The following is an 18,352-nucleotide window of genomic DNA, read 5'->3' as shown; positions in this document are numbered from 1 at the left end:
TCTTGAGATGTTGCTTCAATATATCCATATAATTTTCCTTCCTCATGAAGCACTCTATTTTGTGAAGTGCACCAGTCCCTCCTGCAGCAAAGCATCCCCACAACATGATGCTGCCACCCCCCGTGCTTCACGGTTGGGATGGTGTTCACCGGCTTGCAAGCGACCCATTTTTCCTCCAAACATAACAATGGTCATTATGGCCAAACAGTTCTATTTTTGTTTCATCAGACCAGAGGACATTTCTCCAAAAAGGACTATCTTTGTCCCCATGTGCAGTTGCAAACCGTAGTCTGACTTTTTATGGTGGTTTTGGAGCAGTGGCCTTTCAGGTTATGTTGATATAGGACTCGTTATACTGTGGATATAGATACTTTTGTGTTTCCTCCCGCATCTTCACAAGGTCCTTTGCTGTTGTTCTGGGACTGATTTACACTTTTCGCACCAGAGTACATTCATCTCTTGGAGACAGAACGCGTCTACTTCCTGAGCGGTATGACGGCTGCGTGGTCCCATGGTGTTTATACTTGCGTACTATTGTTTGTACAGATGACTGTGGTACCTTCAGGCATTTGGAAATTGCTCCCAATTATGAACCAGACTTGTGGAGGTCTACAATGTTTTGTCTGAGGGCTTGGATGATTTCTTTTGATTTTCCCATGATGTCAAGCAAATAGGCACTGAGTTTGAAGGTAGGCCTTGAAATACATCCACAGGTACACCTCCAATTGACTCAAATGTTGTCAATTAGCAATCAGAAGCTTCTAAAGCCATGACATAATTTTCTGGAATTTTCCAAGCTGTTTAAAGGCACAGTCAACTTAGTGTATGTAAACTTCTGACCCACTGGAATGGTGATACAGTGAATTATACGTGAAATAATCTGTCTGTAAACAATTGTTGGAAAAATGACTTGTGTCATGCACAAAGTAGATGTCCTATCCAACTTACCAAAACCATAGTTTGTTAACAAGAAATGTGTGGAGTGGTTGAACTTCAACTGTATGTAAATACGGTATTTCTGTTTTTTATTTGTAATAAATTTGCAACCATTTCTAAAAACCTGTTTTCACATTGTTATTATGGGCTATTGTGAGATTGATGAGGAAATGTTTTTATTTAATCCATTTTAGAATAAGGCTGTAACATAACAAAATGTGGAAAAAGTCAAGGGTTCTGAATACTTTCCGAATGCACTGAATGTTATTGAAATAAATCACTAGGACTACCACTCATCTCTCCTTGACCAAGTCTTCTCATATTAATCATTTTCATTGCTCCTCCATACAGTCTAATGTCATCAATTGAAGGGCTCTCATACAGTATTGCATAAGTGGTGCCCTCTCTTCCATAACCATATTCATTACAAAGCATACTCTACACCACAGCATCCATAGTACACCTAGGTAATATTGAAAACAATATATCCATATTTCTAAAATGTACTCTTTAAGAGGTACGTGGAGAAGCACATTTTGTTTGCTAATTGAAACTAGAAAGGTTATTTGGATAGTTTGCATAATGGACTGCAATCAATTCAAATCATATTGAAAAGATAAACTCATGTTAATGCATTTGTTACTCAAAAGGTCAGATATTCAGAACAGGTTATGTGATAAGTTCAGGTTAATGGTTAGGTTTAACATGAAGGTCAAGTTGACCAACAAAGAAGGTTATTTGTTAGACCACTGCAACTGAAGATTTTCTGAACACTAGCTTTCCACTCTTCACTCAAGTTTTGATTGTAGATGGGCCAACGTAACAAACCTGGTAGGAGACCTTGAAGCCCCATAAAAGGGATGAAACATTGAAACTACAACAGTAGGAACTTCCTACACTTAAAGAATCAAACTAATGGAGGCCATTCATCAATCAGCATCAAATACTTTAATTAACGAGGCAGATTCTGCATCCCAAATGGCATCCTATTCCCTATATAGTGCACTACTTTTGACAAGAGCCCTGGTCAAAAGTAGCTCACTAAATAGAAAATAAGGTGACATTTGTAACGGAACCTGAGTTTCTTTTCAAAATTCAAGTTGATACCCTTTCCATTTTAGCATTGCTGAAGGTAATATAGGAACTGTCAATGTATCATAAACTATCTCCCAGATACCTCTGTGCTTTAGAGGGACATGGGGAGAAGGGACTCTGTGTCACAGTATGAATCACTGCCATTCTGCTTACGTCAATGATCAAACCACCAACCACCAGTTCAGTTCGTACCGAGCCCACCAAAGACTTTCCAAATAAGTATTTGTAGCCTACTATAATCCTGACACTAGAAATAAACAACCGTCTCTAACTAGACTGTAGTGTCAGTCAGTATACACTTCTGAGATATGATTTCCCTGTGTTCTGTTACGTCTTACAGAAACTGAGATCTCTGTCGGCGTCTCCTCATAGGAGGCCTGTAGATCCCGGAGGAACAGGCGCTCATCATGATGGCAGTCTTTTTGAGGGGCCACCCTTAAGGTCCCTGCTCCCATGCTGGGCACCCACTGTATTAATTATCACATCTAATGCTGCCAGTTAATTAATTGACGTTTACCGCAGGAAATGAGTCAAGCAATTCTATGTGATTAATCAGTGTCAAAGAACAAATTAAACTCCAAATGTGATTAACATTGAGGGCTGCATCCAAATGTGAATTTGAATGGAGCTTGGCTTTTTCATGTACACCAGAAATTAAGTTTTACTACTCACAGGTATAACAATGCTGTTGTCATGGAAATATATCCATGTAACTATACACCAGGGATCATCAACTAGATTCAGATTTTTTCTTGAGCGGATGGTTGGGGGCAGGAACATAATTACGAATAATTTGTAGACTGCAAATACATTGACCGCAAGAAGCCCAAACAAATATAATGTTTTACTTGCTTACATTTGTATACGATCACATGTCTCTCTATTATGCGTGGGAATACTTGGGAACAGATTTATTAAATTAAAATCACTTGGAGCTGATTTCCTGGTGTTTTTATAGACTTTTATGTCCAACAATAAAATTTAAAAAATACTAACGTTTTGTTTTTTTTTTTGCTCAGAAAACAGCCTGTGGGCCGCTAGTTGGGGAACCCTGCTATACTCCTATTACTACTAGTAGATTACTGCAGAAACGTGATCTTTTAACCTTTTTTTCCCATATATCTCTAATGGTCAGTGTGAGTTTTTTCATGCGCGGATGTCAGAATGCACTCACTGTTCCAAAATGTGATTGTTACGCAACATGAAAGTTAACCAGCGCTGCCATCAAACCTGATAATTATCTATAGGCTATGTTTCAACTTGTAAATTTTAAATTCATTTGAACAACTTTTATTTTCTAACAACAGTTTGAATTAAGGTGTGTTCCGCCTCCTCATTAATTGATATAAGAAGTAGCCCATTTCAATGTTGCGGACAATTTATGTTTGAGGCTTTACTAGTGGAGAGGGTAGTAAGTTTTAAGTTCCTCGGCATACACATCACAGACAAACTGAATTCGTCCACCCACACAGACAGCATTGTGAAGAAGGCGCAGCAGCGCCTCTTCAACCTCAGGAGGCTGAAGAAATTCGGCTTGTCACCAAAAGCACTCACAAACTTCTACAGATGCACAATCGAGAGCATCCTGGCGGGCTGTATAGTAGTGAGGTCTGCACAATGCATCACCGGGGGCAAACTACCTGCCCTCCAGGACACCTACACCACCCGATGTTACAGGAAGGCCATAAAGATCATCAAGGACAACAACCACCCGAGCCACTGCCTGTTCACCCCGCTATCATCCAGAAGGCGAGGTCAGTACAGGTGCATCAAAGCTGGGACTGAGAGACTGAAAAACAGCTTCTATCTCAAGGCCATCAGACTGTTAAACAGCCACCACTAACATTGAGTGGCTGCTGCCAGCACACTGACTCAACTCCAGCCACTTTAATAATGGGAATTGATGGGAAATGATGTAAAATATATCACAAGCCACTTTAAACAATGCTACCTAATATAATGTTTACATACCCTACATTATTCATCTCATATGTATACGTATATACTGTACTCTATATCATCTACTGCATCCTTATGTAATACATGTATCACTAGCCACTTTAACTATGCCACTTTGTTTACATACTCATCTCATATGTTTAAACTGTACTCGATACCATCTACTGTATCTTGCCTATGCTGCTCTGTACCATCACTCATTCATATATCTTTATGTACATATTCTTTATCCCCTTACACTGTGTATAAGACAGTAGTTTTGGAATTGTTAGTTAGATTACTTGTTGGTTATTACTGCATTGTCGGAACTAGAAGCACAAGCATTTCGCTACACTCGCATTAACATCTGCTAACCATGTGTATGTGACAAATACAATTTGATTTGATTTGATTCGATTTGAGTCGGACAAACTTCTTTCTTCACTTCGCCAGTGCTTGGCTGAAAAGTTGCCAAATTAAGTTAATATTTTTCAGGCAATGGGTGCAGCCATCTTTGACTTTGACTTTGTTTATTTGCGCCTTATAGTGAATGGCATTGTGGGATAGGGAGTTTTCGCTTGTCAAACAAAAACAAACATGGCTGCCGAGTCCCTTTCTAAACAATATTACATTTCTCCCTTGTGATACATTGTAAACAAGTCTAGCTGTTAGGTCGCTAACTTGTTATTTAGACTGGTTTATGGAATGAGTTTGGCTGTGGATGTGTTCCGTGTGATGTTTGGATGACGAAGTTCACATTTATCTTTTACAATAAAAGGTGAAATTGAGGAATAAAGTTGTGAAGACCTTTATTTCCCATCATTTCCAAACGTTTTTTTCAGATCCTTTTCAGACAACAATGCTGTTTAGACGCGTTTGGTGCATCATACATTCTGTTGCTACAGTAGCAATCACGTTGGTACGCTGCAGGGACCACTCAACAATGATCACAAATTATGTGATCGTATAAGTCAAAGGGTTAATAATGTCAATGGTTTCAGTTTATCTTTAAGAGAAAGACACATTATTTTATACAAAGGTAAAACAAATTAGGTGGGTAACCTTGGGTGCATATATTTGTCCTAGTTCACATATGTACATGTGTGTATTATAAACATGTGTGAATTGAAAATGTGTTTTTGCAGATCCCAACTGCCCCTGACACACCCTCAGAGAGTGGGGTCACGACCAGCCATTATCAACCGTGACCCTGGAGCAATTAGGGTTAAGTGCTCATAGACAGATTGCCCACATTGCCAGCTCGGGATTCAAACAACATTTTCTTTTTACATTTTAGTAATTTAGCAGACACTCTTATCCAAATCGACTTACAGGAGCAATTAGGGTTGCTAAAGATTTTTCATCTAGTCGTCTCAGGATTCAAACCAGCGACCATTCAGTTACTGGTCCAACGCTCTTAACCACTAGGCTGCCTGCAGCCCTAGTAAAAGGTGGATATGTACTCCATAAAGTATATATTTGCTGAACAGGAAAAACGCAAATTGGCTAATTCCATTAATTGTGAAAAGAAAATATATGTTGTAGCATGTGAATGCATGAGCAAGCCTGAGTCTGATTCCATATTAACATAGCAATTATCTTTGAAGTTAGGGAACAAGCTCAGCTTGTGTAGTAAAACTAGTTAACTTTATATACCAGTCTGTAAATTCAAATTGCCTTGGCAAGTAAACAATTACTGTAACTGTGCAACCAATTAATAGCACATGAGGAGTGGAGAGAGAGAGAGAGAGAGAGGAGGATCCTTTTAGAATGTTAAACATGGCTCTCCTAAGTGTGACACAATTAGGTTTGTACATGGAAAACAGACAATAATGTAATTTTGTGGAATGTTAGTATATCTTAACTTAACCTTTGTTGCTAAAAATCAACTGCTTCTTTTCGCATATAATCGCATATATTAAGAAAAAAAAGGGTGTCAGGTAGCCTAGCGGTTAAGAGCGTTGGGCCAGTAACTGAAAGGTAGCTGGTTAGAATCCCTGAGCCGACTAGGTGAAAAATCTGCCAATGTGCCCATGAGCAACGCACTTAACTATAATTGCTCCTGTAAGTCGCTCTGGATAAGAGATTCTGCTAAATACTTACATTTTATGTAAGAAAACTCAATGTCTCACCTATTCCACACTCACTTAAATAAAATGACACTGGCTTCAAGGTTTTAGACAAATTGCCTGTCATTCAAAACAACACTTACTGTCACTCTCATCATTTGTCAGGCTAATGCAGCTATAATAAGCCACAATGAAATTTCAAATAAGCTACACAACCTGACTGGAGTGTTACAATGTATGTTTTAGTGATTTATTAAAACTTTTTCAACTTAATTATAGAGATGGCATTTATTGTTAAGTAAAATAAAATAAAAAATAAAAAGGACTGATGCAAAATAAACTGAGCCACAGAATGGTTCTGTGGGAAAGGAAATAGTCAAAACATCTACTGAAAACAGGCACAAAACCGGTAAGTAAGGTAAGTAAGCTGACAGGAGCTGCTCATGGGTCCTGAACCTCCCAGTAGGGAACTGCAGCAGAACAGAATGCTATTAACACTGCAGGTCAAACCATGGCCAGCCAAGGAATGACCTGATAATATGGAAACCTACTCTGCCAGCTCAGGAACCCTTTTGACATGAGAGGGGGAAACGGTCAGGTTCGAAGCCCAGTAGCAGAGACCCTGGAAATTTAAAAATGACATTTTAAAGGTTGAAATGCAAGAGTCTAAAAACACAAAATTATTCATTAGACCACTTTACTCTAAAGATATACCCAGACACAGCATCATATTCTATAAACTGATACAGTAATAGCTATATGGGGAGGTGACACTGAAATGCATTGAACACCAACAGAAGCCCCTGGAGGCATGCCCTTCCTTTCCTGCGTCAAGTTAATAAAATATAGATTATGTGGCGTCTCAATGCTGACACATTTAAAGGCAACCATTGTCTGGAGACACTGAGGACGTTACACCCCTGAGGGATGGCTAGAACAGATCATATGAAAATAATATAACTTCTCTTCAGTTGAGGGTGTACCAACAGACATATGACCTTGACAGCTACAACTTATCTCCTTATTGCTTCATTTTTATAGATCGATTTTCATTTTAATTAAGCCTCTTAATGTTAGACTCGTGGAGGCTGAGTAATTAATTTGGGTGAATGTCATTCCAGATTAATGATCATAATGAATCATAATGAATCATGTGTGCTTTATTTAGTGCAGCTGGGATTGACTTGTAGGCTACATTTGTGCTTTATCTTTCTAAGATATAGGTCAAATACAGTAATGAGAGAATAATTCAGGAAAGTTAGTCAGAAATGTACTGGATTCTTGGAATTTAGAACAACAGAATATGAGCCTAACTAACAGTGTGTTCCTCTGGTTTACCGCTGCATCTACTGTAATGAACCTATTGCATCAAGATGATCCCACCTGTCTGAGATTGATCGACTTTATAAGATTTAATGTTAACTTATCAGTGGAAGCATGATAGAAATTGGCTGCCAGACATGAACGCAAGATGCTAAGACACACTCAGTCACACACACGTGCACAAACACACACCTCACCAAACACACTGAATGACAAAGAAAATAGGTAAGCCAGCAGCAAACCCTCCTCTGATGCTATCAGTTTAGTGGAGGAAGTCAAATCTTGTCAATAGCAATTGACCTAAACCATGCCACTTGTATGGCTCTGTGTGAAAACTGAATTCACCAGATTGTTATTGGAATATCAAATCAAATCAAATGTATTTATAAAGCCCTTCGTACATCAGCTGATATCTCAAAGTGCTGTACAGAAACCCAGCCTAAAACCCCAAACAGCAAGCAATGCAGGTGTAGAAGCACGGTGTAGAATATGAAAGCTATTTTCAGATGCTGGTTGAATCAGCATGCATTACAGCTGCTTTTTGGAGAGTTTAGAACAGTGTATATACATTTTTCTGGCTAGGGGGTCTACTAAATTAGATTGTGATGACCTGCCCGCACTGCAACTGGAAATGTCGACATTGATGCTATTCAAGCTTCTGAGAGATTGTTGATTGGATTTGTTGGGTTATTAAAGATCTGAACCTGTCACTTTTGCTTTTGCTTCAGGACTTGACTTCCGGAGATTGCCTGTGCGCAACTAATAACACAAAGGAGATAAAAACTCAGTGCGTCAAAACTCCTGTGTCAGCCGTTTTTCCGAACTGGAAAAAGTACCCAGTGCCCACTCATTTGACGATCAATGGAATCTAATCTAGTGCTAGAGCACACAAATGATTGACACTGATGGTACTTTTCACCTGTGGTGTTTCCCATTTCGTTCTCTCTCTCTCAATTGACACTTTCACTATACTCATTCAGATGCTCATATACATTTAGACAATCTGAGCACTGAGGACATGACAGCCACTGCCTTTGTGAGAGAGTTTCCTGAAGACAATCGCTAAAAACCCAGCTGCTCTCCTAGCCACCCACAATAGGTTCCACGACTGCTGGTCATTCCTTTTGCTTAAAGAAGCTAAAAAGACTTCTCCCTTTCTCCATCTTATGGGAAATCTGCTTAGTGGCAGTGAAAGCATACCTGCTTCACCCTTTCCAATTAAATTAAGATGTATTTGCCTTTCAAAGCCTTGCCTCCCTCTCTTCCCCATTGGAATCATTGATGGAGCCCTCTGGCCTATGATGAATGACTTCCAACCCAGAGATGAATAGGAAGATGAATGCATTGCCCTGCGAGGGCTGGAGAGGTAGCGCAAGGAGTGCTGACATAGTGACAAATACACTGACCATGGCACCAACCTGCCTAAATCAGCAAGGGAGGGTGGCAACTGCTCAACAGCACTAGCAGATACTTCCTCATTGTCTCTGTCCCTGTCCCATGGACTATTAGCTAAGTTAACAATGATATGCCAGTTGCAGTAAATTCACTGTCTGACATGATACAATCAAAGTGGAAGGATGCATATACCGGTATACACATTCAGGACTGTATATGTTCAGTAAAATGCTGATTAAGGAGAATAGTCCTTGTAAGGATATACATTTCAGGTAATTTGATTTTCAGACAGTATAGCATAGGGAATTTTGTAAAACCTAAATTGTAAAACCTAAATCAAATCTGCAATGAATCACTCAGACATCGGCATTTACAGTATATATTCCCAGTGGGCAAAACTGGTTGAAATGACATCATTTACATAATTTCAACCAGTTTTGCCCACTGTGGTTTTCTTTATGACTCTGGTGAGGCCAATCATGTTATTTTTCTCTTGACGACTCTGCATCTGACAATGTCATGTTTCAGAGCAGAGCGCAAAACCCAAGAATCACTGTGCCTGAAAGGACTTCAGTGCCACCACACCCTGTATGCATAAGAATGTATGCTACACTCTAATCATACAGGTGCAAGTTTGAACCAAATATGATTCTTGAAAGCAAAGCCATAGGGGAACCATTTTAGGGTCTCTGAAGAACCATAAATGGGATGTTTCTTTGAAGAACCATATAAAAATCGAAAACCAGAAATGTTTTGTCCCTCCAGGACCGGAATTGAATAGCCCTGCTGTAGGGTTTAAGCCTTATTTGCATATTTCCCAGGGTGCCTTTAGAGGTAATATTAGAGTTACCAGTACCATGACTGTGCTTGCTAGTGACAGAGACATGGTTGTTGCATTTATTCATTTTCAGTCCTGTGGCCTTCACCAAGTGAGATCCTAAGTGAATATGTTGTCATTAATGTTATATTATTTAAGACAATAGAATGCATCATTCATAAGGCCTTCTTTTGAGGGCCTAGTTTTACCCAATACAGTAGCCTGAAACCCATATTTTACAGGACACATCAAGCCTGCAAGTCACATTATGCTGGCTTGCAAAGTGATGTGTAATTCCTATTGGATTCCAGCCAGAGTGGGGATATACAACATTTAGTGCACTACATTTGATCAGATCCTTATGGACCCTGGTCAAAAGTATTGCAATAAATAGGGAATAGGGTGTCATTTGAAACACAACCATTGGGCATGGTGAAATGGTGATGGGATCCTGTGCTGTGGCTCTCATCCAGCCCCACGGCAACACTTGGATAGAAAGGTTTATACTCCACAGAGGCACAAGGCCCTGGGATATCCTCAGAAGTTTCCAATAAACATCACATTTTAACTGATGACATTCTGTCTTTGTTGTTTATCCATTACCTTAGAAATGACCTTGTAAATTTGGTTTGGAGTGTGACGCCCTGTAATGTCTAAGTCACCTTCTTTGAGAGGTCATATAAACCATCCAAATCTGGACATTAGTATGGACTTTGTTTTGTTGCACCACTGGACGTATCAGGCCAGTTGCATCTAAACATAGGTACCATTACCATAGGCATACATTTAATTTATTTCTATTTAACTTTCATTTAACTAGGCAAGTCAGTTAAGAACAAATTCTTATTTACATTGATGGCCTACACCGGCCAAACCCGGACGATGCTGGGCCAATTGTGCACCGCCCTACGGGACTCCCAATCACAGCCGGTTGTGATACAGCCTGAAAACAAAACAGAGTGTCTGTAGTGACACCTCTAGCACTGAGATGCAGTGCCTTAGACCGCTGCGCCACTCGGGAGCCCTAAGCCATATTAACAAAGGTACCATAATAATGCTGAATGGTTTCTCATTAAAGCATAACTATGTGTGGAGATTACAAGATTTCATCTCCACTGTGAGTTTCTTTGTAATATGCAAGAGTAAATTGTCCCAGTGCAAATTCGATAGTGCTTTAATGGAGAAGACAACCTTTATACTGCAATGACTACTGCATGACAGCGTTACAACATACTATATGATAACAGCTTTACAGTTTTCACAGCATATATCTAGCTTTTTTCTTACTTCATTATCATGATAAAACGAAGAAACTAGAAAGTAAAGATCTGAGTCTTTACATTTCCAGGAAATAGGACAGAAATAGATTTCTCTAAAGTAGAATAGGCCTAATCCAAATGTTAAATATCATGTTAAGCTCCCCTTTGCAGTAATGTTGAATTGGACAGTAAAATGTTGTACCTGCCAACAACAGCAGCAAATGGGAGATGTGAATGGAATGATGAAAGATGCAGCACATTGAAGCATGAGTCATTTGGTGGAGCAAGGATGGATCTTTTCCTCTGTTAATGAGGGTGGTTTACATTGAACCTCTGTATTCTGTCTAAATGGCATGGCTGGCACCATGTGCTGTGCTTGTAGTGTGGAGAAGCACCAGACAGAATTCAGATCTGAAGACTAATGAATTCTGACAGCAGTAGCACCATCCAGATCAGCCCCTTTCCCCATGAAAAATGATTTTGTTAATATCTTCTCCCATTTCCTTCCAGTTCATTATTTACTTGGATGACATGCTTGGTAGCATGGCATACTCTGTGGATGTGGATTGTGCAGTAACTTCGAGAGACTTCCGTTTGGATTCAATCACACACGTTTTTAAAAAGTTGTTGAAGGTGGATGTGGATAGCGTGCATGTTTTATGTAAACACTAAACAAGGTTATTTAACAATACAGGTGTCAGGAGGAAAACACGTTGATTGTATAGATTAAAATGAAAGACAATAGCGAATAGCGACAAAATGTATGATTTTCTTTGTCAGTCATCAGTAATACCAGCGCTAGTGACTGAGGTCAGCATTGAAAGGGACAGACGTAACCACATTCTTAAAAAAATGCTGGTTATAACACCACCATAGCAGCAATAATGAATACTGGACAATAGTCAATTCAATTTAAACACACCCAAATAATGGGACACATTGGCTCTGCTTAAGGAAAAATGTTAGCCTGACATGTTAGTTTTAAATTCCGAAAAAATCTTGGATGTTTCTTCTTGGAAATTAAACCCATGGGTTTATTGCCTGTGTTTCCATGCTACTAGCCAATCAAATCAGCTGCACTCTGCTGCCTCTGACATTCCCTCTAGAGGGTTTTCTCCACTTTAAGAAAAACCGATATTGCACAATTTACGAAGCTTCTTGGTATACGTCAAAATGACAAAATAAGGGACAAAATCTATAGATTCCAAATTGCTCCTACCTGTGAGATAGTCTGGGTCAGGGACTGGGTCTGACAGCTCTTCGTGGCATTGCACCTCGGTTGGAACTGATGCCACAACCATGCCATCTGGGAGCTGCTGCTCGATGCCTCGGGCAAAGTTCTTCTGCCTGGATTAAGTATGACAAAACAGCCTATTTAGAGACCCACAATTACTCACCCATCCAACTAGGCCTTATGAGGGAGAGAGGGAATAAGGCAGAGAAGAGCCAGTGTCAATCATTAACAAATTGTAAAGCAGTATCTTCTGAATATGAAGAGGAAATTCAGCAACTCTTGGAGGATAGTGGTAGTTGATACAAAGTATTATTTATTGTTAAAACCAACACGTTTCAGCGAGAATCATTCATAATTTTCTGGCAGATGGTTAAGTAAATCCACAGGAAATACTGTATGTGAGCATGCTGGGAGAATCAGAGACTTCTACATCAAACATGCCATTTTTCATTATGTTAAATATCCTTTTATTCTGTGATTCTCCTCCAGTTCCTAACCTGATATGCTAATTTTGTTCATGTTTAAGGCTCCCCCTAAAGTTGATTGTGGTGACAACATTTTTAATATCGAATAGCTTCCGTGTGTTTATGCTAGAGACTTACTGTTTATTGTAGTGGCTGAAGCTCAAAAACCTCTTTCCGCCGAAATAAAGTTTGTGCCTATTCCATAACATGGGGCTTTTGAAAGCGGCATTTTTCTACACGAGAGGATCCGGACAAGAAAACCGTCACAAAATCGTCTGTAAAACCTGAACCGTGCGAGCTACAAAATATTATGTCACCAATATGCATTTTTGGCACATTTTTCTAAAGAAAATGTTACCTAGAATTGTATATATTTTTTTTTACAACATATCAACAATTACCTCTAGGCAAGTCTGAAGCATATATCTAAGGATAACCACACACAATTTTATTATGTACTGTAGATGCTTCTGAAGCTGAGGAAAATTAGTTGGCATGTTGGAAGATTCTGACTTCGGGAAAATGGCACTCCAAGACAAGTAAACTGAATTTAGATTACCAAACACCAAAACATAATCACGATCTCTTCAAAGTAAGTTACTACATACAATATAGTCCAGTTTGTTTTTAAATCATGTGTAATTATGGATGTATGTCCATTTTAAAGTGGTTAATTTAAAAAAAAATTCTCCCCAATTTCATGGTATCCAAATGTTTTTAGTAGCTACTATCTTGTCTCATCGCTACAACTCCCGTACGGGCTCGGGAGAGACGAAGGTTGAAAGTCATGCGTCCTCCGATTCACAACCCAACCAAGCCGCACTGCTTCTTAACACAGGTGCATCCAACCCGGAAGCCAGCCGCACCAATGTGTCAGAGGAAACACCGTGCACCTGGTAACCTTGGTTAGCGCACACTGCGCCCAGCCCGCCACAGGAGTCGCTGGTGCGCGATTAGACAAGGATATCCCTACCGGCCAAACCCTCCCTAACCCGGACGACGTTAGGCCAATTGTGCGTCGCCCCACGGACCTCCCGGTTGCGGACGGTTACAACAGAGCCTGGGCGCAAACCCAGAGTCTCTGGTGGCACAGCTGGCGCTGCAGTACAGCGCCCTTAACCACTGCGCCACCCAGGAGGCACTAATGTGGTTAAAATTGATTACATTTTCATGACGATAGTATGAGAAACTAAGGAAAACAAATTTTCATCAATATATTTAGCATTTTTATGTTTACTTTTTGAAAATACTAATATGAATGGACCAAAATACCAACAAATCCAAAAATGTATAGCTACAGTAGATGCAAAAATGTAATTTCAGCCTGTGGTGCCTGGCCTTAATCCTGCTCTTCCTGATATACTCATCCCTGTCTCTGCTCACTGCATTCATTCATTACAATAGTGATAATATCCACTCCAAAGAGTCCATTTGAAAAGTTAGAAAAAGAGTGGATCTTAAAGGGCAAATTACTTTGAATTGAATATGAAAAAAAACTGTACTGCCACTAAAGCTTTCACTTTCTCGATAAAAGGACCAGCGGAGGTACCTGGAAGTTATATGGAAGCACTTTCTTCTTTATGCTGAGTTCTCTGCATGCATTCATGTTTCTGGTAAGAGTCACTGATGAAGAAGATTTGAGTTTGAAAGGTGATCCTTTTTTTAATCCAAAATCTCGATTTCTCCTCAAAATCCGGAATCATGAATAACCACATGAATGGGGATACCAGTTACAAAGATTTTAGAACAGGCAAATAATGAAATCCAATCGGTACAATAATGATAGAACTACAGAAGAAAAATAAATAATACCCCTCGTGTAGTTGAGCAATGGCTCTGTACAGCACATCTAGAGAATACACCTACTCGTATTAAAATTGAGTTATTTTGACTTGATTGGTTAACAGCCACACATGTAAACACAATAATAAACAGCATTATGTTTAAATACTGAAAACATACATTCCCAGAATTGGGTTGAAACAGGAAAAGGGTGGGATGCAGTTGCAAACCCCTCCTATTATTCATCACTGAGTGAAAATAACTGCTTCTATGAAAGGAGCATTACGTTATTTCCATGTTCCAAACACAAATGCCTGACTTGAAGCAACCTTATTCATAGTCAATGATTGAGCATCACACTTACATTACTTAATATATTATCAAAGCACAAGGCGAGACCCAAATGCAGACACAGGAGGCAGATGGTTGGAGTCTTACAATGTTTATTAATCCAAAGCGGTAGGCAAGAGAATGGTCATGGACAGGCAATAAGGTCAAAACCAGGAGGTACAAAGTGGCAGACAGGCTCGTGGTCAAGGCAGGCAAAATGGTCAGGCAGGCGAGTACAAAGTCCAGAAACAGGCAAGGGTCAAAGCCAGGAGGACTAGAAAAGGGAGAATGCAAAAAGCAGGAGGACGGGAAAAATGCTGGTTGACTTGGAAACATACAAGACTGGCACAGAGAGACAGGAAACACGGGGATAAATACCCTGGGGGAAATAAGCGACACCTGGAGGGGGTGGAGACAGGTGAAACAGATCAGGGCGTGACATACAGTGGGGCAAAAAAGTATTTAGTAATTTGCAAATAAATAAATTAAAACTCCTAAAATGTGATTTTCTGGATTTTTTTTTCTCATTTTGTCTGTCATAGTTGAAGTGTACCTATGATGAAAATTACAGGCCTCTCTCATCTTTTTAAGTGGGAGAACATGCACAATTGGTGGCTGACTAAATACTTTTTTGCCCCACTGTATATCTTATAACCACCTCTGAAATAGTCAGTTATCCCTTCGAAGCCAATTACATAATTTTTCATAACCGTAAACAGCAATAGTCCTATCGATATGAAATATCTATAAGCAGTGTCAAATATACTTTAGCTTTCAGGGACTTGGAAATAGCAGGAACTGGATGTAACTGTAAAATGGCTGTGCATATTAGCTAAAATCGTCCCCTTTAGTGGCATTTTCTGAAAATGAAACCTGACCCTCCATTGGAAACACTGAAATAATGCCATTACATGCCAATTCATTTGCATGGCCATTCCATGGCCGGAGGTAAGGAAGAGGAACACATTGTTAACAGTCATTAAAACCATGGAAACTAGACTCATACATATCAAATGTGTTGCTTTAGGCATAGTATAACAATACTTATCTCCTAAGCAAAGAAAATGTAGAAAAGGGTATTTATAATGCACCTTGGGCCTAGAGGGTAAAATGGTTTGAATGTGCCAGTGTGATTCATTTGTATTGTCAAGAAGAAGTTACGCCTGTATGAAATATGCCATTGTAAAAGTGGCTTAAAGCCAATTTCATATTAACATAGTCAATTACAGTTCCTGTGATCTAAAAATGGAAAACCAACAGTTTAATTTAGTGAGTTTTCTTTGGACTTTGGAATCTGACAAAATAGTAATAACGGGATGAGGTGAGCATAGATGTCCAAAAAATATTTCAGTATTTTTTAAGATCAGAGCCAACCAAAGTAAAAATTGTATTTAGATAATATGTACATCCTGTGCATATTATTCTTCATTTGAAAGTCTAGGTCACTTTGAAAGAGTTCATTCCCATATGCCTCTTCTTGAGTAATAGCTGGGAAATGAAAAATTTAACCTTTGACTGTTTCAGGGTTTCAGCCAACTTTATCATTTCAACTATGACATACCTCAGTGATATTTTTGACTTTTTGATTATGATACATATAAAAAAAAGTATTCCCCCTGCTAATATCAGACGACAAGTGATGGAATGGGGCTGGGGTAAGAACTTTACAATGTCCAATAATTGAGGCAATGCCCTCCGGTGCTTAATATAATCAATCTAGCTCACACAGAAATTGTATATTTTAATTAAGCGGGTAGATAAAGGTGTTCCTCCTCTGAGGGGGTGAGAGGAGACACCCCACCAAGTAGTTTGGAAATGTGGTCTAAATCACGATCCCAAGCAGCCCTAATGAGAACAAAGGACACAAAAATATTCATTAAAACCTGCTCTAAGCATGTTGTGTGGAGTAATGAGAGAGAGAGAGAGAGAGAGAGCAAGGAGAGAGTTAGCAAGGAGAGAGAGAGCAAGGAGAGAGAGAGAGAGAGAGCAAGGAGAGAGAGAGCAAGGAGAAAGAAGGACTTGGAGCCAAAGGGAGGAAATAATGAGAAGAGGTTGCCTTTTTAACTCACATGATTCTAATGTACTTCACTGTCTCCCTCAGAGTCATTTAGATCTACCAGTGGGAAATCGCATCACTACTAAGTCTGTAGACATACAAAACAGGACCATTCATCTCAGCTAAGATCCCATCCCATCTCTCTCTGTGCTCAAGAGAAAGAGAAGAAAACATGTTTCATGGAATATCCCCTTATGTGCTCTTGTTATAAAACTCTGTGTCCCGGCCAGTCTTGGCCACATAAAAGCTCCGGCTAAGATTGTATGACACCTCTTATTTACCTCCAATCCTCCACAGAAAATTCGAACTTTTGAAATAATAATTACCAAGCCGACTCTGAAATTCAGCAGGAGCGATTCAGAGAACGACAACTACCTTTTTAAAAAACATGAAAAGTGTTTCAGAGGCTGGTGAGAACGAAAGCAGTGCCCACAGCTCTGTGTGGATAGAATCAGACGCAGCTCTGTGGCAAAGCCTGGAGCCTGGCCATTCAGCAGACTCTGCTCCTGCTGAGTGGGTACAGGCTAGACTCATCTTATTCCAGCAACACCGGCTGTGAAGAGCCAGTGGGCACCTTCTCACTCTGCTAGATGTGTCCTTTAATTTCCTTCCCTTTGTTGTTCCAGCCAGACTAAATAAAAAGGTAGGGGTGGGATGCCTCTTTTTCAAATGAATAAAAGATCAACAGTCATACTTGACTATGAGGAAATGTGCACATTTTGTATTGTTTGTGACACGTTTTGTGTACAGTAGTGTGGTAGAGGGGAGCTTGGGAGTTTGGAGAAACACATTTCTGTTTCTATCCAGCAACTATGTGTTGTTTCTGTACTTTTCAGGATTTATTTTCAGGATAGTTGAAGTTTCCTTACTTTTTGCATGCTACGTTAATGTTAAAATTGTTAAAATTGGACTTCCTTGCATTTCATAAATTTACTGTCAAAGAGTGAAACAGATGCTTTGTGACACTCCAGAACCGTGGGGTGGAGCTTTTGATGAAGCGCCAATGAAACTCCAAGCACCAGGCTGGTATGAAACAGAATAATCCAAGTTCTTCTCTCCTTTTTTCCCAGGATGTCTCTCACAGTGATTCTCTTTGTAAACCATGCACGAGTCACACAAGGGCTTATTCCTCTCCATGGGGTGTCAGTCAATGGACAGCATTTTATTTCTGATATTAAATTGTATTTACCTATTTACCTCAAGTTAAAATACATTTTTCTCCTTTAAAATAATACAATTCAAATGTCAGAAATTAATGAATGAACCCCAGCATTTAATATCAGTAACACTAGCAATTGTTTTTATCATTGAGAGAATGTTTATTCATAATACTTTTCTAAATTAAGTTTGAAGTTCCCTGCAATACTACATCATCAGCAGTAATCTCGACTTCCCAGTACTATTCCTCCTGTGTACCAAAGTTTTGACTATTTTCTTTAGTTTCCAATTAATTGTCACATCAGTATGGCATTCTTGTGAGGCTTAATGAACCCAAGGTAGGCACCAGTGCAGCAGCGCAGCAGACCCTTTGTTCATTGCACATTCAAAGTTTCATCTGCTCCAATTACGTTCCATTACACCAAACTGGCTCCTGGTCACTTTTAATTCACTTCTTGCCATCTTGTATAATTAGGGTTTGCATTAACCATGGCTC

General features: G+C 39.5%; 1 protein-coding gene across 9 annotated transcripts in view; it reads right to left on the bottom strand.

Annotated features, from left to right (window-relative positions):
* The window catches only part of LOC118394640 (astrotactin-1), a 273,688-nt gene that overhangs the window by 125,700 nt on the left and 129,636 nt on the right, over positions 1-18,352 (bottom strand). For all 9 annotated transcript variants that reach the window (XM_035788061.2, XM_035788064.2, XM_035788062.2 and 6 more), the window contains one exon: positions 12,052-12,179. In XM_035788061.2, coding sequence (XP_035643954.1) covers positions 12,052-12,179 — 128 coding nt within the window. The remainder of the gene's footprint in view (positions 1-12,051; positions 12,180-18,352) is intronic.

This window comes from Oncorhynchus keta, chromosome 15 (assembly GCF_023373465.1).
Source record: "Oncorhynchus keta strain PuntledgeMale-10-30-2019 chromosome 15, Oket_V2, whole genome shotgun sequence".
Classification (NCBI taxonomy): Eukaryota; Metazoa; Chordata; class Actinopteri; order Salmoniformes; family Salmonidae; genus Oncorhynchus; species Oncorhynchus keta.
The sequence above is the reverse complement of the archived record's forward strand: the minus strand, read 5'-3'. Positions and strand labels throughout refer to the sequence as shown.